The sequence below is a fragment of the Vigna umbellata genome, chromosome 4, assembly GCF_029865625.1.
Source record: "Vigna umbellata cultivar VRB3 chromosome 4, Vumbellata_1.0, whole genome shotgun sequence".
In the NCBI taxonomy this organism is placed as follows: domain Eukaryota; kingdom Viridiplantae; phylum Streptophyta; class Magnoliopsida; order Fabales; family Fabaceae; genus Vigna; species Vigna umbellata.
This window is the reverse complement of record NC_142168.1, coordinates 31,121,794-31,147,805: the sequence shown is the minus strand read 5'-3', so window position 1 is coordinate 31,147,805 and position 26,012 is coordinate 31,121,794. Positions and strand designations below refer to the sequence as shown.

The window sequence follows — 26,012 nt, the reverse complement described above, 5'->3', positions numbered from 1 at the left end:
TTTTTAAGAGATAAAAATGAATTAAGAAATTTATTTTATATAGTCCATTAAATTCAAATTTTATCTAATTATTCATTTTGATCTTAAAATTAAAAAATTCATTCTTTAGTCTTTCAATTTTGTAAAAAAATGTTTTCAGTTCGTAGAATTAATTAGACAACATCATATTGATATGACAAACAACGGTAGACTCAACTTTTTTACCAAAATTTAATTGAGTGACATAATTTGTTTGAAAATTTATTAAATCACTGGTAAAAAAACTGGATTTGAAATCGCATAATAGGCTTCGGTTGAGACGGAACCGAATTCTATAAGAAAACGGTGGCATTTTTGTAGTTTAAGTTAACTTTTCTGATCCGGTTTAAGGGAAACTGAGGCATATAGACAATATGATCTCAGTTAAAACCCCACTTGATGCCTAACACCCTGAGAATGTCTCAGTCCATTGGGACCCGAGGCAATATACCCTATCTTTTCAGTACTTTCGGTCCAAAAGGGTAAGGGGTAATCAGATTTCATTTTCAAAACCTTGACTTTCATTATTGGTTCTTCTTCTTCTCACAACCAGGCGACCAGCCAACGGTGTGGAGATGGCGCAACCAGGCGACGTTCGTGGTGGCTCGCGGTGTCGCATGGGTCGTTCTTCTTCTTCTTCTTCTTTTCCGTTTTGGGTTCTCTTATTCCCTTCTTTCTTTTTAGGTTCAAACGCGGTTTCACGTAGGGAGGGGCGGTCGGTGCGACTTCGTTTCTGCGACTTGACGACCCCTGTTCGTGGAGGTGGTAGCAGGGCGTTGGTGATTAAATTTAGGGTTTCGATTTGGGGCTTGACGACATTGTGGGAGGCGCGACTCAGGCATGATCTCGCCTTCGTTGGCGGCGGCTGGCGGTGGATCTCGCCTTCGTAGGGGATCATCCTTAGCACAGTAAAGGCGCAGCAATGGAGAGACAAGGGCGAGGTGATGGTGTGGCGGTGGCGTGGCGAGGGCTTCTGCTTTTGGCAGCGAGGGTTTCGTTTGGGGATTTTTGGGTTCTCTGTGCTCGCATCAGGTTAGTGATTTTTGGTGATTTGGGAAGTGGATGAGCCCATTTAGCAACAGGGTTGAGCTCGCTCTGAAGCTGAAGGGAGTCCTGTTCTCGTCCACAACGGATACCCTTTAGCTGAATCGCTTCTTATTATTGAATACATCGATGAGACTTGGAATAATAACCCCCTCTTTCCTCAACACCCTTATGACAAAGCCTAGGCACGTTTCTGGGCTAAGACCTTAGACAACAAGGTATGTTTTACCTTATATTTCTAAAACTATCTTCAATTTCAAAACTCATCATTCAATTTTATTTTTGTAGATTTTTCCTACAATATGGAATGCGTGCTGAAGTGATGAGAAGGGGCGAGAGAAGGTAACGGAGGAAGCCATGGAAGCTTTGGAGATCCTGCAGGAAGCATTGAAGGAGAAGAGGTTCTTTGGAGGAGAGAGCATATGATTGGTAGATATTGCTGCCAATTTCATTGGATATTGGGTTGAAATATTGTAGGAAATTGTCGGGTTGAAATTGCTTACCCTTGAGAAATTTCCCAAGTTATATAAATGGAGCCAAGAGTTTGTGAATCACCCTGTCATCAAAGAGGGCCTGCCTCCCAGAGATCAATTGTTTGCTTTCTTCAAAGCTTCTGCAAAGAAATAGAACAATTTAAGAGGTCAGATTCATAATAAATTCCCAATGTTTGTGAGTCACTCTGTAACCACTCTCTACACACACTTCTACTTCCCCATGCTTCACAAGGTGTGGCCAGGAAAAAAAAAAGTAAAAACCACTCTACTACCTCGGTTCAGGTCCCAACGGAGGCAGTAGAGGACAAGGTACTAACTCGGTTCACAACCGAGGCATAAGAAGAAGACTTTTTACCTCGTCAGTATATGCCTCAGTTGAGGAACCACTGTCTATGGACAAAAATAAGCGATGTCATTTCCTTTGACTGTACTAGTGAATGTTCAAATGAGTTTAGTTCTGATGAGCACAAATAGTGCTTTTAATCAAAATCTTTAATATAAAAATTATTAAATTTAGAATACTAAAATCAATCCTAGAAGTGAATTTTAAATGTAATTTAACTTTGTAAAATTATTTATAAAATAAAGTTTAGATTCATTTATATATTGTGAATTAATTTTATTTTTAGGAGGTGAAACTTTTAACACACCTCTAATAGCGGTTCAGTAATGAAATAATATATACTTTAAGCTTAAACTCTACAAAATTGACAAGATTTATACTCACTTATATATTGAAATTGTGAATTTGTCTTATATATAATCATGTGACACTTCTAACATCATGATTTTAGTAATGAAAATTTAATAAACTTTTAAAAAATAGGTTACTTAATTAAATTTATGTGTTAAATGAGTATTAGAATTTTAACCATCTTCAATGTCACTCATGTAGATTAATTCCATAGATTAAAATTATTATTATGAAAAATAAAGAACCCACAAAAATAAAAATTTGTAATCAAATTATCAAAATGAATTGTGCACGTATTAAATTTTTTAATAAATTATTGAAAAACCACATCATTCAATGTCATTTAATCCTAGTGACTAAAATAACTATGCAATAAAAAATGAAAAAAATTACAAAAAAAATGAATTGGAGGATTGATGGAGAAAAAAAACTAATACTCCTAATTTAGAGAATTAAACCACATTTTTAATAAAAGAAATTTATGTGAATTTCTAATAAATTAAAAGAAGGCTTAAATATTATTTTGATCCCTATTTTCGTCCATTTTTGTTTAATTTGGACTCTATTTTGTTCAATTTGGTTGTTTTTTACGATGTCTAAATTGTTAACAGAAGAGTGTACAAAGTGACATTTTTTTAATTGAGTTGTGTTATATTTTCTTAGATGACCTATGTGAGTTGTAAAACACCATAGTCCATCACTAGTGTGAGATAAAAAATAGATATGCGCTAAAATCACAAATCCATCTTCAAACAACCACGCATCTGCCAGATCTCCTTCATCACACTACCACAAAACGTGAATCCACCTCGAGCATGCAGGAACGAATCATCAAGGCACGTAATCCTCCTCACAAGTCCTAATCGTGTCTCCATTGTGACACACTAGATCTAATCACCAAGCGACCATGTAAACCCTAAATCATGCAATCACCAACAACCACTGTTTAACCTTCATTCTGAATGTGAATCGTGAAACCCTCGTGCGCATGAAATCCCTATACCTGTATAAAAAAATTTTCAACCCCTTCCCCAATCAATTTTTTTTCCAGAAAACCCACACACAGAAACCATCACCTCCTGATTGCTTTCTGTATGGTGTGTAATAAGAGACCGAGCGGTTGATATCCGGAGCCGATCGGTCCAACATCAATCAACCAGGTCAAATGGTTTGTATCAAGAGATGGGCTGAAATTGGGCTAGTGATTAAGTTATTGGGCTAAAGGTCCAACAGAAAATAAAGTAATCAAGAATATTTTACTGAAGATATGAAATTAGTGAGCAGTTAAGATATTGATAAAGTGGTGTACGAACAATCGGCCGGATCTTTAGGTAAGTCTGTTTATATTTAATTGGGCCTGAGTCAGTCTAAAATCCATGAGACAAATTATAAATACAAAGCCAGAGCCGAGTGCTAGGTGCGTTCATTTCACACCTTACTAAACTCAAATACTCCACTCGGGTAAGCAGTTCATAAAATATACGCCTAACTTGAGCGTCGAAGCACCTTTTGCAAGTACCTTCCCCTTCGGTTTAAGGCGACAACAAGCAATCAGTAGTACAACCGATCGACATTATTGATAACCGAGCGGTCATATTGGAATCGAACGGTCTAGACTGAAAGCTACCAGGCAGTCCAGATTAAGGACAAGCGAATGGAGCATTCGATTCCAGCATCGAAAAGTGACAGAGCCACGTTAGACAAGTTAGTCTCTCAGTCCAACAAATATATACCGAAACACTTTCCATTATCAACAATCATCTACCTCTCACACACTTCATTAATCAATTTGCACTTTTGCATTAATTCCTTTCATCCATTACATTTTTTATTTTTACAATAAACCCAATCATCATCATCATCATCGTTTTTCACCATCACAAATTTCATTATTCTTCTTCATTCACAGTAAACTAAAAATCTTTCTTTAGGGTTGTCGAGTATGAGCTTCCAATGGCGGCGATGGCGTCTCTAACGGTCATGGGTTCATAGAACCCAAACGTTTGTGAATAAGAAGAGAATGACCATGTCATAACACACACCTTAGATAAAATATCGTCATGTCATAGAAATTATCCATGGTGTATACTATGTAGTTAACAATTTAGATGTTATGAAAAATGATCAAATTATAAAATTGACCAAAATTGGGATCAAATTGAACACGCAAAAAAATGAGGACCACATTGAATAAAGTGGATGAAAATAAGGATAAAAAAGTATTTAAGCCAAAAAGCAATTGTTCTTACAAAGTCGAATATACTTCAAAAAAACTTCAACTCTAAGCACTCTTAACTCTAACTTCACTCTTGAACTCGAATGGATATTGTGCCTATAAAAGATACTCCAAGATTCAAGTCAGTCCAATACGTTAGATAATAATACATGCGGTAATTAATATACTTCTTAGAATTATTCACATTATTGTTAACGAGTTTTTATTTAGATAAGTTTGAGCCATGTAACCTAATTATCTATTTATCTCACTTTGACCTCTTCTTCTTAACTTAGTCATAATTTATCAATATCAATAGTTTTTCGCGAATAATTTCTTCATGACCAAATATATTTTGAATCGACTAAAAAGTCAACTCAAGTGTCCAAGATATATTTAGATAAAGTATTCATACTTAGATGGTTGAAGAGTGTCATGTATAGTATAACAATATTTTAATGTAAGTTTTATATGAAAATAGATTTATTTGAGTTGTAAAAATATCTATAAAAAGTAATATTATTTTGCCACTCAACAAAATTTTTCATACACTTCAATTTATCTTTCCTTATAAATATACATATTAATCTTTTTAATGACAAAAAATTCCTAAAATTTGGCAGGTGAAAAAACATTTTTTCATATGCATAACTCTTTTACTGATTTAATCCAATGTAAACATATAACTTATTAGAATATTATATTGAACCATTATACGTTAATAACTTTTTCTAACATTTTTTAATTATATATTATTATTTTATTAGTATGTATATTTAAAAAAAAAATATGTTAAAAAAATCATTTTCTTATTACTTTATTAATAAGTAATAGATAAATGATGTTATAATCAAAACTAAAATTTATCCAATCATTCTGTCACAGCTCCAATTCATATAGATAACATGCTTATTTATCTAGGCATTCAATTAATATTTACTGAGGAACAAACTTTAATGCATCTTTCATAACAGTTACTTGTGCTCAGCCCAATAAAAACGTTCCCTTCTTCTTATTATTTATTGTTCCATTGCGTGTACAGTGCATACCCGTTAACAATCTGAGAAAGAATACACCTTTTCTGTCCCCACCTCATGTAAACTGCAGAATATATATATATATATATATATATATATATATATATATATATATATATATATACATATAGGTATTTATATACATAGGTATTGTTTTTGGATCAATCTAAGTATCTGTTTGAGTCCAGAATCAAGCATCATGAATTCTCTCACTGTATAAAACCTCAACACACCATAACAGTGTTTAGAAGCTACTGCTTCAAACCAATCTGCAACATCTTGGTTATTCTATCTGCACCAATCTCATTTTCTGAATCTGTCATCACAAAATGAAGCAGAAGGAGCAACAAGGCAAAGGTGAAGGCTCATATCTGAAACTCTTTTTTGCTCAACTAGACCTTCTCAACTTCTTTGCTCATGTTCTAGTTTTTGGCATTGGTTTACTCATTGGAATCACACTCACTTTCTTTCTCAACAATTTCTCCTTCGTCAACTTTCAAATTCAACAATCTTCCTTTTCATCCAATACCTTCGAACCGCCACCGTCACCACCGCCGCCACCTTTCTCTCCCAACTCCTCCAACATCTCATCACCAATATCAGCCACCCAGACAAAAATTGAATCTCAGTATTTTGATTCTGCACAAAATAACACCTCATCTTCACCCCAGAAAGATAACCAAACATTGGTCAACAACACAACAGGTGTGATGAACTTCACCAGAATTGGGTTGAGTGAATTCTTGAAGCCCCCCATGGCCATGCATGATATGAACGACGAAGAGTTGTTGTGGAAAGCTTCCATGGTTCCCATGATTCACAATCTCCCATTCAAACAGACTCCAAAGGTTGCATTCATGTTTCTGACAAAAGGGCCTGTGATGTTGGCTCCTCTGTGGGAGAGATTCTTCAAAGGAAATGAAGGGTTGTATTCTATCTATGTCCATTCTCACCCTTCTTTCAATGAAACAGTGCCTCCAAGCTCTGTCTTCCATGGCCGCAATATCCCTAGCAAGGTCAGTTTCTCAATTTTACCTTTTATCATTCCTAACAGATGAAAAGTTATTACCTTGTTGTCTGTTTAACTTTTTTTTCTTACTGTCTCTTCACATTTCCACTGAATAAAATGACAGAGAATTGATGAAGTAAAATAGTAATTTAATTGGATGTTATAATTAATTAGGAGTAATTAATAATTCTTTTAATACTTGTATTAATTTTATGATGTGATTTAACAAGTAAGCAAGATTAATTCATCAATGTATCAAGTTGGCTTGAACATCTCATTTAGAATTCCGTGTTTTCCAGCTATAATAGAGTTTTGAAATTAGCAAAGAATTAATTAATTAATCAATTTTCTCACCCTAAAACGCTTCTTAAATCATCATATTTACCATTTGTGCTAGAAGTATTATTCTATAATTGATTTTGCCCCAAAAGAAGCAAAAGATGCAACATTTCCCCTGCTAATTTTCAAGTTTCATTTCCTATATTACCTTTTCCGATTCCATTGATGACTTTTAGGACTTTTTTAAGTGTCTCAAGTACTTGAATTAACAAAATTAAGAATGAATATACTTTTAGTTTTTTATTTTATTTTTTATTTATGCTTTAGAAAATTTAATTCATATTGTTTATATCTTTAAATTAATCAAAATAGTAATTCTTCCTATTTGAATTAATTATACTAATAATTCAAATATACAGAAGATTAAAGAGTACAACACTTTTTTTTCCTGAAAATTTTACTCAGAATAATACAATTTTTAATTTTTATTTATAATTAAAAATATTCATTTTTTCCTCCCTTTTCCGCTCTAACCCTATTCTCTATATGTAGTTGACCTAAAAATATTGATAGAGTTTTTATATTGTTTTATTATATTTAATCTAACCTAATCTATTCTTGATTGAATTGGATTAAGTTAGGACTACTTAGTCTATCGAATTTGATATATTTAAAAAGAAAGCAAATAAATCTTTTTATATATGGAGTGTCTGATGATTATACAGAATACATATTATTAGAATATACATTTTCAAGTTTCAACTTGCATGAAAAAGTACAGAATAAATACTACTAGAATACATAGTTTCAAGTTTCATCGTGTATGAAAAATATCAACATCATAATTGTCCACACAAATGTGTTATTATCTTGGCAATATTATTTGCATGCAGATCTTTTAAGGAAATATATAGGATTATGCATGTCCTGCTACAAATTATTTTAGGAAACTGCTAACTTGTGAAACACTTGTTCGCACATGAACATGAACAAGTGGACACTTTGTAATGTGTAATTAAGTTTCTATAGTTGCACACGTTATGATGAATTTTTCTGCAAGATTGCTTGTGAGAATAGTTTTGACGAACATCTCCAGCTAAAAAGGCTGAAAAAGATAATTTCCAATGCCTTCAAATAAGATCTTTTGATGCCATATATTAGACTGAGACAGCATATGTTTTTCAGTGACATTATTTTTTCCAATGAACTTCAATGTTTTAGATAATATAATCTTTTGACAGTTCCTTTTTCTTCGTTGTTTGCTAGTTATCCATTTGAATTTCATGTTTTTTACAAAACGTATAAGGTCTACTGAATCTATTGAATGTCCAGTTTTGTTTCTACTTTTTGGTTGCTTCCAGAATTGGGCAGTCAATACAAACTGGTCATACTTTTCTTTGATTCCACTCTTTTTGAACTTCCAAGAAAATTCTATTCTTCTCTGTTTTACATCAAACTTTTCACAATTCCTTTCTTCATGTACCTAGTCTCTAGCATGAGAAAACGAATCCAGGGACACAATAACTGCATCTTTTTGCTGTCATTTGTGTTTAAACAGTAAACAGAACGTGAACAACTTTAGAATTAAGCAGGTTTCTAAAAGTTAGAAATGGCAAAATTCATATGCATTTTTAATTTCAAAACCAAATTTATGAAGACAAAATCTTAAAAATAAACTTAAAACCTAATTCAATTTTACAAGTTTGGCAAAATTTTGCTCCTACTTATATAATGTAAAATTTTCTTACACGTAGTCGATATCAAATATCCAACCCACCCTCTCACATTCAGTCATATATATTTTGAGAGAAGGATATAAATCAATAGGTAGTCTCATAGCCATTTGATTAAGAAGGTTAATTATACTAATCCCAACAAATAATAAATCTTATAATAATAGATTTCAGATGGATCGGATACGGTCTCGGATTATAAGATCGAGATTAACATCCAATCCAAATGATCTTATTGTTGTTCTTTTTCCTAATCCGTAGTGGCTGTTTGTCCTATATTATTTGGAGTACACTTCAAAACTATATTTATAGATTTGAGAATGGATCTTTGATTAGAAATAACCTAATTACAGTCCAACTGATAATAATCACATTTTGTCTTAAGTTACTTAGTATTAGGACTAATCTCTTTGTGGACTGACCGCCTTATCTCCTGACCGCACGGTCACAATGACTGTCGATGGTAATGTTTGATATTAACTGTGAAACGATTATACTATATAAATACCATTTTAGAATATGAACTTTAAACTTAAATCAATGTTAAAAAAAAATAATGAGATTTTCACTTAATTACAATCAAACAAAAAGTATACATAGGAAACCCTTTATCTAGTGAAGTCAGAATTTCAATAATTGGATTTAAAACATGTCCCAAAATTCATAATCTGATATATGATACTGTGTTGTGACAATTATGCAGGAAGTAAGGTGGGGTGAGAACAGTATGATAGAAGCAGAGAGAAGGCTATTAGGCAATGCACTCCTTGATTTCTCCAACCAACGTTTTGTGCTACTCTCAGAGTCATGCATCCCTTTGTTCAACTTCAACACAGTCTACACTTACCTAATGAACTCAACCAAGATCTTTGTGGAGGCCTACGATCAGCCAGGTGAAGTGGGCCGTGGCAGGTACAGGCCCAATATGAGGCCCCAGATCAGTCTCTCCCAATGGAGAAAAGGGTCTCAATGGTTCCAAATAGACCGTTTTCTAGCCCTTCAAATAGTCTCTGACAATCACTACTTCCCAGTCTTCTTAAAGTACTGCAACCCTAATTGCTACAGTGATGAACACTACTTGCCCACATTTATTAGCATCAAGTTTTGGAAGAGGAACTCTAACAGGACATTGACATGGGTTGATTGGACAAAGGGTGGTGCTCATCCTTCAAGGTATTACAGAAATCATGTGACCAATGAATTTTTGAACAAGCTGAGGTTTGGAACATCATGTGAGTACAATGGTCATACCACAAATATTTGTCATTTGTTTGCAAGGAAATTCACCACTCATGCTTTGGGTAGATTGCTCAGATTTGCTCCAAAGCTCATGCAATTCAATTGACTTCTCTCTCCATATTCTTCTTTTTTTGCTTGTTCATACTCATTTGTGTTTTTTCTTAGATATATATTTTTTGGGTTGAACATATACAGAATCACATTCAATTATTAAATTCAGGGGTACGAAGAATTTGACCCTTTCTTTTCTTCTTTTCATTAATGCTATTTTATATTTCTTCGCAGACTTGAGATATCACTGATTTCTTTTTCAACGACGTTTTATAAACTTAATCTACTGCACACTAGTTTGCATTAAAACCATTGAATTTGATTGATTTTCTATGCTACTATAAATTGTCAGGTGTTACAAATTTACAAATTTTCTATGCATATCATACAGTAAGTGTGATTAGAATTCCATATATCATTAGAAACAAACATGGAGGGTCGCTTTCATATCAAGATTTTTAATAATTTTTATCAAAGGTATTTAGGTCATTTACATTGGTCTATTGGGGTGAAGGAAAAAAATATGGAGGTGCATGAAGAAATACTTGTTTTGTTTTTTTAATGAGATTATGCTTTTTTAGGCCATTTGTGTGATCTTAATATTTCAAATTCCAAACTAATGTTAAGATTTTTTTTAAATAATATCGGATAAAATTTAAAATATTTAAAATTATAATATTTAATACGTTTATCTTTCAGAAAAAAAATGAAATAAAGTAAATAAAAATGGAATTTATATTTCTTTATTCAGTTTTGTAGTCTTCACTCTTTACAATCTATACTACTTAGCTACGATTATATTCTTCTAACTGTCATTTTATTTTTACGTTTTGACCATTGGAAGCAAGTATTTCAAAGAACATGTCAAAGAATTGCGTTTCCACTGACTATACATAACTGGTCCAATTACTGTTGTGTCTATCTTCGTATTTTATTTGACTTTCGTTTGAAGTAACATTCTACTTTACTTTAATTAGAACTATTTCTTTAATAACCTAGAAACATTAATATTCTAAAATTAACTATTTGTTTGTGAATTTGACTTTCACAGTTCATATTTGAATCAAACTAATCAAATTAAGCAAACTACTAAAATGCTTGTTACTACCTAATCATGTAATTTATTATTGATGGTTTGACATTTTCTTTCTCAGATAGATTTGATCAGACGTAGGTAAATCTTTCAAAATAAATTTTAAGCATAATTTCATACAAGAAAAGATTAATTATTTCCTCAAATTATAACCATGCTAATTAATTTTGAATTTACTTATTTTTTCAATTTCTCCGTAACGAATTACCAATATTATAAATTACATTTTAAAAAGAGAAAAATTAAAATTTTCAAATTTAAGATTCACACAAGTATATTTGACCTTACGTAAATTAACGTAAAGTTTATAACGTGTCAACATAGGCCAATAAAATTCATAAAATTAATGACGAAATTTAATAACGAAATTAATTATTTTTCATAAAAAATAATAAACTGAATGGAGTTGAATTTAAATTCAGCGATTATATAATTTTTATCAGGTATGAAGTATCATTTAAGTTTTTTAATAGCGTGAAGTCAACGGTATTTCATAAAACTAAAAAAGAAAGATATTTTTCATCATAATATTATTATAACAGTAAGAGTAACGTTCGTCAAAGAATTGAAAAAAAAAACTCATTGAATTTATATCATTTGTTAAGCGAGCTAGGCAAATTGAACCTTTCATGACACTAATTTAGCTTTTCTTATTATTGATTTTCTTTTAAAATATTGCATTGGTATATATATTTTTTAATATTATTAAATTAGTGTAGTTATTGAAAAATATTAATAGAAGGTAATATATATACGATTTTATTTTATTTTCTTCTTATGCTGATTTTTATTAGGCTTAAGTATACTTTGAATTTTCAATCTTCATAAAATTAGCGAGTTTTAATTTTATTTACGTATTTTTTTTTGAAATAATGTTTTAGTCCTTATAATAAAATGAAGATTTTTTTAGGGATATTAATTTTTTTTTATTCCTTAGAATTTTTAGACAAAGTATTTCCAATTCTTAATATTTCTTTCAAGATATATAAATTATACGATTTTAAAATTTTAAAAACTTTTTTAGGTATCACATGTCAACATCATACAACAATATTAACATTAATTTCTCATTTGGAGTAGTTTTTGTCCAAAATAATTAGGTAATTATAATACTAAAGAGATTGATAATTATTAATTTCAGAGATAGAAAAGCATATTAAATCCTTTGTATTGACCATTTCCAGCAAACATTTTGTAGTAACTTGTGAGCAAAATTTATAAAGTGAAATGGAGTTTGAACATGTTTACAACAACTTATACACTAATGATCAAATTTTATGAATTCTAGTTCACACATAATTGATTTGACAAAGTACTCAAGCGTTTAATAAATGGTCAAATCCTCAATTAATTATATGTTCCATAAATGGTCTTACATGTTAATTATGAATCACTTAAGAAAATGAATTATAATAATCATTGAAGAAAAAAGCTAATGCCGCGTTACACAGGTAGCTTTTATTGCAATATATTCAACAAGTCCAAACACGATGACTAAGACATAGATTAATACATATGTTTGACAGTGTTTTATAGACCATAATAGACCACAAAAGTTGTACAACGTTACGAAGAAAGTACTGAAAGCATCTTCAAATTCCTTTGAGCAATTTGTAGCACATCAACGTCAATGGTCATTGCTACAAATTCTTCCACACCATGATGTTTCATATTTTCTGCGAAACCTTCCACGGAAAGGTAATAGTGACAGAAGACGTGTTTATCACCGCGTAATTACCCTTGAATTTAGAAAAGGAATTAATCGAATTTTCATTATGTTTTTTTTCTAGTCAAATCGAAGGACACTTATAACTGCATAATTCTGTGTCTTTTATGCATGCTCTTTTGACAAACTTTTGTGGCCGGCAGCTTGTCTTATTCCATAAGATTTGATTGGGAAGTTTGAAGCACCTTGGAGTGATGGAAGTGGGAAGTAGGAAGGAGCCACCAAGCTTCCTATTTTTCAAAATCAAATATATCAACTTTAATCACAATTTAATTTTTTTATGATCGAAAAATACTGATCCTTTTTATAGATAAATCATTTTCACTTAAAGATATGGTTGACTATTATAATAGATTTTTTCTTTATAAATTTTTTTATCAATAATATTTTATTTAGAGAAATCGAGTTTAGTATTAAATATATTATGTTTAATTTAATATTATTAAAATATTATATTGATTTGAATATGTCATGATTCAATTTAACGTGGATCATATTTGATTTTTTGTCCAATCCAATTTAACTTCAATTAGGTTTAATGAAGGATCAATTAAACTTAATTTAACATACGCTTGTTCGACTTGATTTTATTTAGTTTTGACTTAATTTGGCCTTTCTTAATGAGTTTTGTCTTGGCTCTACATCGATCTAACTTGACTTGATCCCGTCAAACCAACTCGGCACAATATAAGATTAATTCAACTTATTCTAACATGGCCTGATTTGACATAGCTAAACCTAACCCAACTTGTCTCAGTCTTACTTAGGTTTGACTTAACATAAACTAGGTCACGCTAGCTCAAACCTAATCCCTGATAACTCAGCATGACCTGAACCTTGTCTAACACAAACTCGACATGAAGATTATCCAATTTAGTCAGACATGAGTCTTTCCCAACTTAATTTAATGTGAACTTGGGCTTACTCAACCCAACATGAATTCACACCCACTCAATTGAACACGGACCCAAACTAAATCAATTCGACTTGGGCTTTGCCCAACTCAGTCAAACTTGGGTTTGGCTCAAGCTTCATTAACTTGGCCTAACTTTGTCTTTACTTGATTGTGACTTGATATGGGTCTTGCCTCGATTTTGCTTGAGGTGAACTCACTTGACTCGATTGAACTTACATCTAGGTTGATTGAGTTTGTTGTACACCTAAGCTAACTCAGGCTAATCTAGTATTAGCTTGACTCAGTTTAATGTGGTTAACTTGACTCAACCTAGATCTTGCTCAACTCTATGTGAACCAGGCTGACTTGGCTCAACCTAGATCTTGCTTAATCTTGCATAACTTAGGACTGACCCATTTTGGTTTGACATGTGCCATACCTACTTGGCCTAACTTGGCATTAGTTTGATTCAGCATGTTGTGTGGGCTTTTCCCAACTTGGCCTAACATGGATCCAAGTTGACTCAACTTAAATTAGGACTGGGTTAATTTGGCTTAAGTGGTCATATGTTGATTTTGGCTTAAGTGTCGATCCAATATTAATATTACTCAACATGAATTTATTTAGGCTCATGGACTTAACTTGACTTAGGCTCAACTTGACTTAGTCAATTGTAGATCGACTTCGATTTGACTTTACATCATCTTATCCCAATTCAACCTAATATGAACTTGACTCAAATTGAACCTAACCCAACTTAGCCTAACTAGAGTTTGACCTAATCAAACTTGACATTTGCCAACTCAAACAACTTTACATAAATTGAACCCAATTCGGTCCAACTTGCATAACTTTAGTCTATTCATTCATATTTCTATGATTTGAGAGTTTGATTTGATTTAACATTTCATTATTTTTACCCACCTTTACCTAAATAAGTGAAAATAAGATATTAAAAAGGATGATAATCACACACTTATCAACTATATCAATTTTATAGAGAAGCTTTCGTTACATAACTCTTACATTGTTGTATTATTTGAAATTTAATTTTACTTATAATTTTTCTCTACAATGCAAATCTTAATTATTTTATATTTTGAAAACGTTACTTTTATCCGTTTCAAAATTTCACTTTCCGTTCTTTAAATCTAAGAAACATTTTGTCACTTCAATTAAAAAAGAAAACCCTTATTAATGAGACACGTATCAACATTAATTTTCAATTCATCTAGAATGATCTGTTAACAGTTTCATTCATTTAAAAAAGTTAATATATGTAACCTTATTTTATAAAATAATTTCGATCATTATGCTTTAAAAATGATAGAGAAAATAAGCATTGATGTTAATTGACGTACAGATTGATGGGTCAATTGTATCCATTTCTTTTAAGTAAATGACAAGGATTTAGACGCTAACGTCCAGGACACTAAGTCACAAATATTACTACATCAATCCTTCGTTTAGACATAGAGCTGATTTCCCATTTTGCGGCGTAAAAATCTGAATTCCTATTTTATGCCTCATTATTTCTTGCTAGTAGAACTAATTGCCAACGTTTTCATGGTCCAGTTAGAAATATTATATTTTTTATCTTTATCTTTTATCTTTCAGTTAGTTTGTTATTATTTTTTATTTGTATTTTGTGCTTACCTCATATTTCTTCTATTATAAATAGAGAACCCTATGTGTGTTTAACACAAGAGAGATTAATCCCATATATAATTTTCATTATATTTAACATGGTATCAGAGCTGGTTTTCTGATCTCTTCCGGTGGTCTTTGTTGTCTGCCGGCGGCCGACTATCATGGCCGCCGACAGCCCCTAAAAATTTCATAAGATTCATTTTCTCTTCTTCTTAAATCTCAGCACTCAGAATCAAAGAGACAAGTCTCCTGGGAACCACTGCCTCCTCTGAACCAGTCGCAGCCTTCTCACCGGCCACCGTCACAGTTTCGATCGGTGACCAGTGGATCTGGACCGTCTCTTCAAGCGCGACCTAACCCTGGCGATCACCGTCTTTGTCTCGTCTGCATGCGCCGTCACACGCCTCCACTCTCCGGAAGTAGATCTCGAACGCGTGTTCATCACGCGCCGCCTTCTCGGCGTCGGTATCAAACCGCGCCGCTACCAGTCGTCTCACCGAACCTCCCTCTCTCTGTTCAGACCTTCCAGAGCCGCCATTGCTGCCATCGACGTCTGTCTTCTTCTCGCCGCATGCTTCCGCATCTTCGGACCTCCTTCTTCTTTCTGCGTTTTTTGTGTGCTTCCTCTCTGTTGTTGAAGGTTTCGCCTCTGTGTTGCTGTTCTTGCCTGGTTCTTCCTTTCTTATTGTATCTGCCGCACAAATCTGCTACGTTTATTGCCTCCTTCTCCGCTGCTCTCCTTCATCCACTTCTGAAGTTGAAGTGTTTATTGCCTCCTTCTCCGCTGCTCTCCTTCATCCACTTTTGAAGTTGAAGTGTTTATTGCCTTCTTCTCCGCTGCTCTCCTTCATCCACTTCTGAAGTTGAAGTGTTTATTGCCTCCTTCTCCGCTGTTCTCCGCTGCTCTCCTTCATCCACTTTTGAAGTTGAAGTTTCACAAGCTGCTGTTTGTTCATTGACATGTGATAACCCATCTCTGTTTGCCTCACACTCTTGAAGACAAATCATCTAGTTCAAAACCAAGTTCAATTATTTCAAGCTTGGTTCATACAATTTGTATGCTCCAGCTTGAGGGGGAGTGTTAGAAATATTATATCTTTTATCTTTATCTTTTATCTTTTTGTTATTATTTCTTATTTTTATTTTGGGCTTAGCCCATATTTCTTCTATTATAAATAGAGAACCCTATGTGTGTTTAACATAAGGGAGATTAATCCCATATATAATTTTCACTATATTTAACAGTTCATATGTTAGATTTCAACAATTATATTTATCATTGGTGTTTGTACGGTGTGTGGATTCAATACATCGACCAACCAAGCGATTACTTGCCTTAAGTTGAATGAAGAAGATGAGAGAGAATAGACACAAGCAATCACAAATATTTTAAGGGACTAAAGGAGGGTACAACTCTCACAAAATTTTATCTCTAATTTTTTTTAATATATATATATATATATATATATATATATATATATATATATATATATATATATATATATATACTATGATTCCACAAAATTATTTCCCAAAATTTTCTCTCCCTACATTTTCAATATAACACTACAATAATTTTTGTAAAATTTATTGAGAAAAATAAATATGTCAATAAAATCAAATTTATCGACAAATTTTAGAATTTTAATTACCGATGCAAATATCTATCAATGATGAATATACCGATTACATCCTTTAGCAACATTCATCCGTAAATAAAATTTATATTACCAACTATTGTTTCATCGACATTGTATCCATCAATAGATTCTATAAGTAAATTATATTTATTCTTTTTGACCAATTTTTTTGTTGGTAAAATACACTATGCACTTCTCACTTTAGGTTTTGATTAATTCATGTAAAAGTTTTTGGTAAAATTCGTTGGTAGCTAGTTAATATTTTGAAAAATGCTAAATTTCCTATGAAGTCTAATAATTTTGTTTTATAAATAGTAGGATGAGTGAGTAGAATAAGAAAATGAGAAGGAAGAGGAGAAACTGTATCCAATGCCAGTGTCGATGGTTGAACACAACAATGGCGTGATGATGGTCCAACAACAAAGTAGTGGTGATGGAAATGACAATAGTGATGGTATGAGATGGAGGAGGAGGAAAAGAAAGAGAAAGAGGAATGGGTGGAGAAAGAGAAAAAAAGAAGAGGTAGAAGAGGAGGTGGCTGACCTGACAACGATGGTGGTGTTGGTAGAGCAGGAGGAAAAGAAAGAAAAAAAGGTGAAAAAAGAGAAGGAGGAGAGGAAGTAGAGGAGATGGTTAATGTGACGACGACATTGGTGGAGGAGGAGGAAGGCAAGTAGAAGAGGAGGAGGAAGGCGAGTAGAAGACGAGGAGGAGAAAAAGAAGAAAAAAAGGAAAAAGAAGAAAAAGAAAAATGAAGAATAACAAGAGAAAAAATAAGACCCAATCAAGGTATTTATAAACGAATTTTACTGATAGTCAAAATTCGTCGATAAATTTACCAACGAATATAGGTTGTAAATAATTACTGACAATTTTTTTATCCTGGTTAATTATTGACAAAGTTATAAATTAGTTAATAAAATTTATTGAAGAATTGAAGAACATATATATTGTTGACGAGTTTTTAACTACAAAGAAATTCAAATTACTAATATATTTTTATTATTAATAATGGATTTTATACGTCAATTTTTAAAGATTTCTTATAGTAAGCTTTAAACATTAAGAAACTGATAGAAAAGCTAAGAAATGAGAATGTGGTAAAGGAGTTACCATGAACTATTGCGAAACCTCGTATTCGATATAGAAGAAGAATGAAGATCACTTTGTTATCTTCAATAACTTTCTTGGAAATCACAGAAAACAAAACCTAAAATCAATTTATAACAACTAAAATAAATTTTATATATCGACTTTCAATTTAATATAAATGCAAATGTTCAATTTAATATAAATGCAAATGATATCGAAAGTTAAAACTTTATATGTTAATTGTACTATATATACCATTATCAAATATCATCACAATTTACAAGGTAAAAACAACACGAGGTAGGAAGTACATAATATATTTATAAGGGTGTTGCTTTGGTGTCCTTTTAAAATAAGGAGTTTTGATGGAGACTAGGGATGACAACGGGTTGGGTCAGGTATGGATAATGCCTAGTTGCAACCCGATCCGACAAAAAAAATCCACCCGCTATCTGTACAAATACCCGCTTAAAAAATAACTACGGAGATTTTAATACCGCAGATATTCGTGATATCCGCAGATATCCGCAAATATTTTAAAAAATATATTTTATAAATTACTAAAATAAAATTTAAAAAAATATAAAATATAATAAAAAAAAATAAATATAAATTGAAATTTAATTTTAATTAAATTTAACCTTATAAAATATAAATTAATGTTAATTTTAATTAAAATTAACTTAATAAAATATAAATTAAATTTTTTATTTTTATTTTTGTGGGTAGTGGATATCTGCTGGTACGGATGGTATAATACTTGCACCCGACCTGTTTATAAGCGAATATTAAAATACCCGCTATCCACGGATAATAAATATCTGCGAATAACAACTATACACGAATTTTATCCGTGGATATCTGTTGACGTATATTTTTGCAATCCCTAGGCGGAGCCAATCAAAACATGCCATATATGTTAGGAATATGCCATGTAACGGTTGATAGTCAAACCACATAAGATTGTTGAAGTTGAATGTTAATAAATCTATTGAATCCGATATTTGAAAACTTAAAGGAGTAATGTCCAATCCCAACCGATGTATAGTAATCCGTTTTGGGTAGCACTTCTAGTAGGGAACTACGCATTGTCCTTTTTTCTCGTGGTGAAACCTAGATTCACCCTCCCAAAAGTTATTATCGCCTAAACAAAACAAAAAACAAGACATGAAATTTACCGTAAGAGTCAAACTATAATAGTCTCCGACTCATATGACGGCAATGGGTTGCGTTCGTTTCCCTCTCTGTCGTCGGTTAAGTGCTGGATGGAGAATGCATAGGTCGGCTATGTTATAAACCTCCCTAGCTTCCCTGTCACGTTCGAACATAATCATAGAAGACCTGTCAAATGTCCCAGAACCAACGCCTTCCCTTATCTAAAATCCAAATTCTTAAACCTAGCTTGTCATATCCAACACCAATAGACGACCTCACCACAATAAACAATGACCTTTTTGAACTCGTCATCAGATCTGCATGGTAGTGCCAAACGTAAGATGTTAGCACCTCGAAGGTGGTGACATGATGGTCGAGGTAACAGTGTTGGTACCGGAGTGTTTCTTGCGATGAATTTTCATATGCCTAGTCAGAACACAAAGGTGAAATTTGACTTTCAACCATTACGTGGCGGATCCCTGACACATATGACATGTTTTCGTTGGCTCTACCAAAACCATCTATTTTAAAGGGACACTGAAGGAACACCGCGTGATAGATATGAATTATAATCATCATACTAAATTGTCTTTAATTGTCTGCTATTATATAATTTGTTTAGTTAGGTAGGAATAATGTTATTTTTAGTGACCAAGAACAATTTCTCATTTTTTTTTAATCTTTTGGTATGTGTTATTTAAATATTTACATTTGTATATATGGGTTCAAGATCCATGTAGCTATTGTATATAACTGTAGTTGATGAAAAAAACCCAAGGTATTAATTAAACTAAGTAGAAATAATTCATGAATATGGGAAATTGAGCATCAATTGGAAAATTTGACATATAAAAAAGGATGTTCTAATACTGATGCATGGGGCCGCCATGATTTATATAGCTGGAAAGAAGAACGTACATCACATCGAGTTAACTATAAAAACTATTCTGGAAGTTGAAAAGATACAAGACTTGAGTCCATTGAAAAGAAAGTTCAATTTTGTCTTCAAATAAAACAAACTGTGACAGGAAAAAATTCTGTATTTTGCTGCGCTTCAAGTAAATTACAAGTGAGTTTCTTGGTTTGGTTTTCCTACATGATTTTCCTCGGACAACGCGGTACACCAACAACACGCACACCATCGTCGATCCTTCCCAGAAACATGTCGTGTACCAAACCAGTACAAGTCACCCTTCTGTTCAAAACAAAAGCCAAATACCACAAGAAAAAAAATTATATAAACAAAACATTCAATAAATGATGAATTAATTATAGCTTTAGTTGCAAATACTACTTAGTAAAGTCTGATCCAAGCTATACATAAACTAATTTTTATTATATTTTTAAAAGTAAATTTAATTTATGCGTAAAGTATGTTTAATTTATGTTTACTGTGTTTAAAGAGTAATTTATTGAAACAAATTTGTGTATACGAATCAAATGATGAATGCGACGTCCTCAATCTTTGTTTTTCTATAACATCTTTGTATTAATTCCTTAGAGAGAGGAGATGCATGGTGACTTGCCCCATAGCTTTTGAGAGAAGTGAAAGAGATTGGTTGACTTTTTGTGGCCCTTAAAATCTTGAATCTTGACGGCGAAATACATCATATGTACGCACAATAGTAGGCTACGACGTTTTGTTCGGGCTAAGTGCTACCCTGTTTCCTCCAATATTCCATGAACCTTCCCTATTGCTTTATGTTTATTATAATAATGACAACACGCAATTATGGCATAAAAAGCGTAGAAACCTCTTTCTTTTGCCCTCCCCCTCTTCATTACTCCCATTAACCTCAAACACGCCAACCAGTTTCACTCTCGATTAAGTCGATCTAATCAGATTCTTCACCAAAAATGGCTGCGAAAAGATTGTTCAATGATTCTGAACGAGACCCTGATGAGCCAGACGACAAACGGATAAGAAATAACGCTACCACACCTTCTTTTGCTTCGTATGTACTATTTATACAGTTCATATATGAAGTATCTAGCTAGGGTTTATTTGATCACGCTTGATCTACTTGTTCATTTCTCTACTTTATTTGATCCCTTTATAAGGCTCACTTTACTGCGGCATGTCTTATTTCTCAAGTTAACTTTTCACTCCTCTCATATTCTTTCTTTTTCTGACAGTGTAATAGGTGAAGTGGTCATGATAAAGAACTTTGAGAATCTTTTCACTGCAATGGAACCTGTGCTTAAAAGAGTGGTAGGTCATCAAGCTTCTCTATAAGTTCATAATATATGTTTATCTTTAGGTTAGTTTGATTCAGTCTCTGCAAGAAAATTGCTAGCTATAAGCCTTAATTCGTTACTGTATGTGTATATGTTTTGTCTTTGATGAACTTGGATTTGATAAGCTTTTCTCATTGCAATCAGGTGGGTGAGGAAGTTGAGCGAGTTATGAGACAGTGGTCACGCTCCTTTACCAGGTCTCCTTCGTTGAGACTCCAAGCAATGGAGCAGCCATCAAGCCTGCAATTATGCTTCAGCAGGAAGCTTTTTCTTCCAATTTTCACAGGTAGCAGGATTCTTGACGTTGATGAGAACCCCATCAACATAGTTCTGATGGACAGAAGCAACAACAACGAAATGGTCCCCACAAGTCTCCCACATGCCATCAAGCTCGAGATTCTGGTTATTGATGGAGATTTTTCTCCTTCTGAAAACGAGGATTGGACGAGTGATGAATTTAACAGACACATAGTGAAGGAAAGACATGGGAAGCGACCTTTACTTGCAGGAGAATTGAACTTGATCATGCGAGATGGAATTGCACCAGCTGGGGACATGGAATTCACAGATAACTCTAGTTGGATCCGCTGCAGGAAGTTCAGAGTTGCAGTGAGGGTAGCACCAGGGAGTAACCAAGGAGTTCGAATTCGTGAAGGAATGACTGAAGCATTTATGGTCAAGGATCACCGTGGAGAATGTAAGTTGTGCATCAACTTGAAATATTACCAATATATAACTTGTGTTTCTTTTATTTATGAAGTATATGCTGTTTTATTATTCTATTTTTGAGTGGTAGTTCAACGCACGATCTTCAAACATATGCCAAGTCATTTCATCTCATTTTCTACTAGAATAGCATGTGCTTATTAGGAACAAGTTTACTATTCATTCTAGTGTGATGTAAGTTTGTCAATCACACCTTCCTTTTATCCAAAGTTGCCACCTATCTTTGGTGCTTCCCAAAATTTCCTCTTTGGATATAGTTAAATATGAGATCGAACCTGTTCATTGCATTTCAGAAAAAGAATTTTGCAAACTTTCACGAATGAATAATTCTTCTATGGAGACAATATTGATAAAAGCAATTACTTGTATGAATTTGCTTGCCTGTTAAAAGAGAATTGATGTGATTAAGATACATCTAATTAATGAGTGTCAATAATTTCTTTCAGAACCTTCTTTATTGCTTGTCACTTTGCACTCTGTCGTTAATCGTAACCAACTTGGTGACGTTTTAGTTTGGAAGATTGCTAATAAAATAGTGTGAATCTCGATGACGAAATTTAGTCTATTAATTATAAATATCGAATGTTCTTGTCACTCACATTAATTTTAATCAACCTTGGTGCTTGATAAGCTTTGACCGTTGTTTCCCTTTAATATATTGGTAGTTCATATGAATTACAACTATACTATTGCTATCAGTTGTTGTGTCTCATAATAATTAGTCTACAATATTCTACTTCTTTTCTTCGACTCAAATAGGTTGTTGACAACTACTAGTATGAAAGGAAAGTCTATCTCTCATAGGAAAAGTCTCTTGATTCAATCACTTTTGTCTTGATTATCAGAATAGTCTATGACCAGAAATTTTAGTCTCCATAGATATATGTGCCTTAAAAAATGACATAACTGACTTTGACAGATCCCATATTATCAAAAACCAAAGTTGTCGTATCCCATAAATTACATTACAACATTTAATGATAACTTTATCAATCCAGAAGCTTATTTCCCGAACAAATCATATTATCAACATAACAAAACTGATGTTAACCCTTCTTTGTGTAAGAATTTTGTAGAAACAATAATTACACATATAATTACTAAAAACCTGATAGTGTATTGGTAAAAAAGAACTCAAGATCGAGTTGATTGTGGTTCTATGTTTATTAATGTCACTCCCATTAAAATAGAAATGGAGACATATATATTGGTTGTATCAAGTTATGGTCAGTACTTAAGTTTCTTCTGCCAAAAGCCTTGTGCAGCATGCAAAATAATAGTAGCTGGATTCTCAAGGGTCCCACCATAAGTGTGAAATCAAGAACACGTTATTGATTTCAAAATAAATGTGACGTATATAATATCTTCTACTTTTATTTTCTACCGTGTATTTTACAGACACTGATACCGATTTCTACTCTCTATTTTGCAAATTGATGGTTATAAATGAGTCTCAAGTCAATGGTTTCAACTTCAGGAGAAACCAGTCAACCACGAGCCTAGTGGTTAATTTCTTAAGTTTGAGTCTTTCATTTTTAGTTGTATATATCGATCTAAAACTTCTGCCAATACTGAAAGAAATTTATCATTATTTTATCTTACAAAAATCTGTCTCTTAGTTCTATATATAATTAACTTTTTTTTATACTTCTGAAGTGTACAAAAAACACTACCCTCCAATGCTTGATGACGAAGTGTGGCGCCTGGAAAAGATAGGTAAAGATGGAGCTTTCAACAAAAAGTTGTCTTCGCAGGGCGTAAAAACAGTTCAAGAATTTCTTAAACTAGCAGTAGTTGACACTCTCAAGCTTAGAAATGTATGTATCTTTGCATCATATAAACTTTTAATATAGTCACGGAAATTTTTCATTTATGAAATTCATAATGTTTTGTTCAATGTTTCTGCAAAACCAGATTTTGGGCGTGGGGATGTCAGACAAAATGTGGGAAGTGACAATCAAGCATGCAATGACTTGTGACATAGGGAGCAAGTTGTACATTTATCGTGGACCACAGTTTACTATTTTTCTGGATCCAATATGCAGATTAATTAGAGCAGACATCAGTGGACAGACATTTTCCAACAGAGATCAAATCACCAATTTGAATAAGGTACAATGAATCATCTTGGTCTCACTTTGTCCCCTTAATTTATATCTGGTTAAACCCTTATGTTACATTTTTCTCCTCGAACTCACTTTAGTGGATGTTGTTTTTACAACTGCAGACCTATGTAGACAAATTGGTGAGAGATGCATACGCGAGATGGCCTAGCTTGGAGGTGATAGATGCGGTTCTGAACGATAACATTGCTGTGTTAACCCAAGGTATCTTCCTTTAACCTACGCTGTATAAGAGAAATGCTAGCAATTAATACTTTCAAAGAAATGTGACAGAATTTATTTATGAACTTTTCTCTTTTTTTTTATTGAGATCTTTATAGAATTTAAGAACCTAAACAAATTTCCAATAGTAGCAGAATCTTTAGTTCAAGAACCTAAAATAGGTACCACAGGCAATAAACCCTATTCTTTACATTGTTTGGCTAGTTTTGACAAAAATATCTCTTTTTTTAATATTAAGAACTCAGTTCTTATGGAAGAACATATCAGTCCTACATTTAGCAGCAATTGCAAGCAAACCAGCAAAAATTTGAGGTTTTTATTTACACAGTAACTGACGTTTATGTGAACATAATAACTGTAGGTGATCAAACTTCTGTCTCAGTAGCCACATATGATCAGAATCAGTATTACAGTGGCCAATCTGCTAGCTATGTTGCAAATAACAACACACAGATGGGAAGCAGCGAGTGGTCACTGTATCAAGCCTACAGCACATTGCCGTTTGCTAATGGTTTTCCTTCTAATTTCTCAGCAACACAAACAGATGGAGACATGACCGCTTCAGGTTCAAGCTCTGGATGTTGATGGGGGCCAAAACAAGGCAGAACTAACTGCATCAAAAGTTGTAGCACATATGTACAGTATATATATCTATATATATATATGTAGGCAGCTACTTACAACTATGTATAAGATCTTTGTGTAATTCATGAAACTTATACATGTTTGTAAGTAATTCCTGAATAATGTGTCCTCGCGAAAAAAAAAAGGTATAAGTAGCATCAATAGTAAAGTATTTTGAGTTTCTGCTGCATACATACATATGTATGTATATGTATATACTATATAGTATAAGCAATGAGAAAGAGTCAAATCTGGCTTAGCTTAGAGGTGCTAGGATCATGTGAATGATGGGCATGGCTCCTTCCTACCTCCTGGATATGTTGTGTTTCTCTGTTAGCAGATGTTAGCGACCACAAAGCAGTATGATGTGTTGTAAAATAGCATCTATAATGAGATATACCTTGTTTGCTTTTACTTTTCCAAATTGTGGTTTTGGTTTGGAGGCCTTGTCTTTTTCTTTGTAGTTTAAAATTTTCTGTACATTTAATAGTCTTTTTAATGATAATTTTTATATACTTTTATTTATTTAACGGAAAGACTTAGACGCTGTTGTTTTCAACATCCTCTAAAGTCTATTAAAATCATGATAAATTTTAAACTTGAAAAGGAACAATGTCTCACCTACAATAACCTTCAAAACAAAAACAATTATTATTATGATATATAAGAAAAGCTATTAAAAAGAATATAAAACTGGAACTGATAGTTCATGGCAGAAAGGTGGTTTGACACAACTTTTAAATTTTTTTACTACCTTTGCCATTAATTTTAGTAATAAAATATCATATTAACATAATAAAAATAATATTTATTCTTTTAACTTTAATAAGAAATTAAATTTGTATTGATTTAAAAATTGAATATATTTTAGTCTTCAAACATTAAAAATCAATTAATATAATCTTTTTAATTTAATTATGTTAAATTTTTTATATATCAAATGCATTTCATATAACATATAAGTTATTTACATTAACATGTTTTCATTTTAATGTTAACTATAAAATACATTTTG

The 26,012-nt window shown here is 32.6% G+C and overlaps 2 protein-coding genes and 1 pseudogene across 2 annotated transcripts; all 3 read left to right on the top strand.

Annotated features, from left to right (window-relative positions):
* The first annotated feature begins 940 nt into the window (after positions 1-940).
* On the top strand, positions 941-1,805 carry LOC148199890 (putative glutathione S-transferase; annotated as a pseudogene).
* Positions 1,806-5,674: 3,869 nt separating this feature from the next.
* LOC124844352 (uncharacterized) lies at positions 5,675-9,994 on the top strand. The gene is made up of 2 exons (XM_047321273.2): positions 5,675-6,518; positions 9,227-9,994. The coding sequence occupies exons 1-2, from the start codon at positions 5,832-5,834 to the stop codon at positions 9,866-9,868; spliced, it is 1,329 nt and encodes a 442-aa protein (XP_047177229.1). The 5' UTR covers positions 5,675-5,831; the 3' UTR covers positions 9,869-9,994.
* A 10,753-nt stretch (positions 9,995-20,747) lies between these two features.
* On the top strand, positions 20,748-25,411 carry LOC124844350 (protein SAR DEFICIENT 1-like). The gene is made up of 7 exons (XM_088111935.1): positions 20,748-21,019; positions 21,201-21,276; positions 21,447-21,999; positions 23,685-23,845; positions 23,943-24,140; positions 24,256-24,355; positions 24,735-25,411. The coding sequence occupies exons 1-7, from the start codon at positions 20,922-20,924 to the stop codon at positions 24,956-24,958; spliced, it is 1,410 nt and encodes a 469-aa protein (XP_087968061.1). The 5' UTR covers positions 20,748-20,921; the 3' UTR covers positions 24,959-25,411.
* The last annotated feature ends 601 nt before the right edge of the window (positions 25,412-26,012 follow it).

Excerpts from the sequence above, each read along its gene's own strand:
- LOC124844350 (XM_088111935.1), top strand. The coding sequence starts at position 20,922 with ATGGCTGCGAAAAGATTGTTCAATGATTCTGAACGAGACCCTGATGAG. Across the intron at positions 21,020-21,200 it reads ACCACACCTTCTTTTGCTTC|TGTAATAGGTGAAGTGGTCA; the intron begins GTATGTACTATT and ends TTTTTCTGACAG. Across the intron at positions 21,277-21,446 it reads AACCTGTGCTTAAAAGAGTG|GTGGGTGAGGAAGTTGAGCG; the intron begins GTAGGTCATCAA and ends CATTGCAATCAG.
- LOC124844352 (XM_047321273.2), top strand. The coding sequence starts at position 5,832 with ATGAAGCAGAAGGAGCAACAAGGCAAAGGTGAAGGCTCATATCTGAAA. Across the intron at positions 6,519-9,226 it reads GCCGCAATATCCCTAGCAAG|GAAGTAAGGTGGGGTGAGAA; the intron begins GTCAGTTTCTCA and ends ACAATTATGCAG.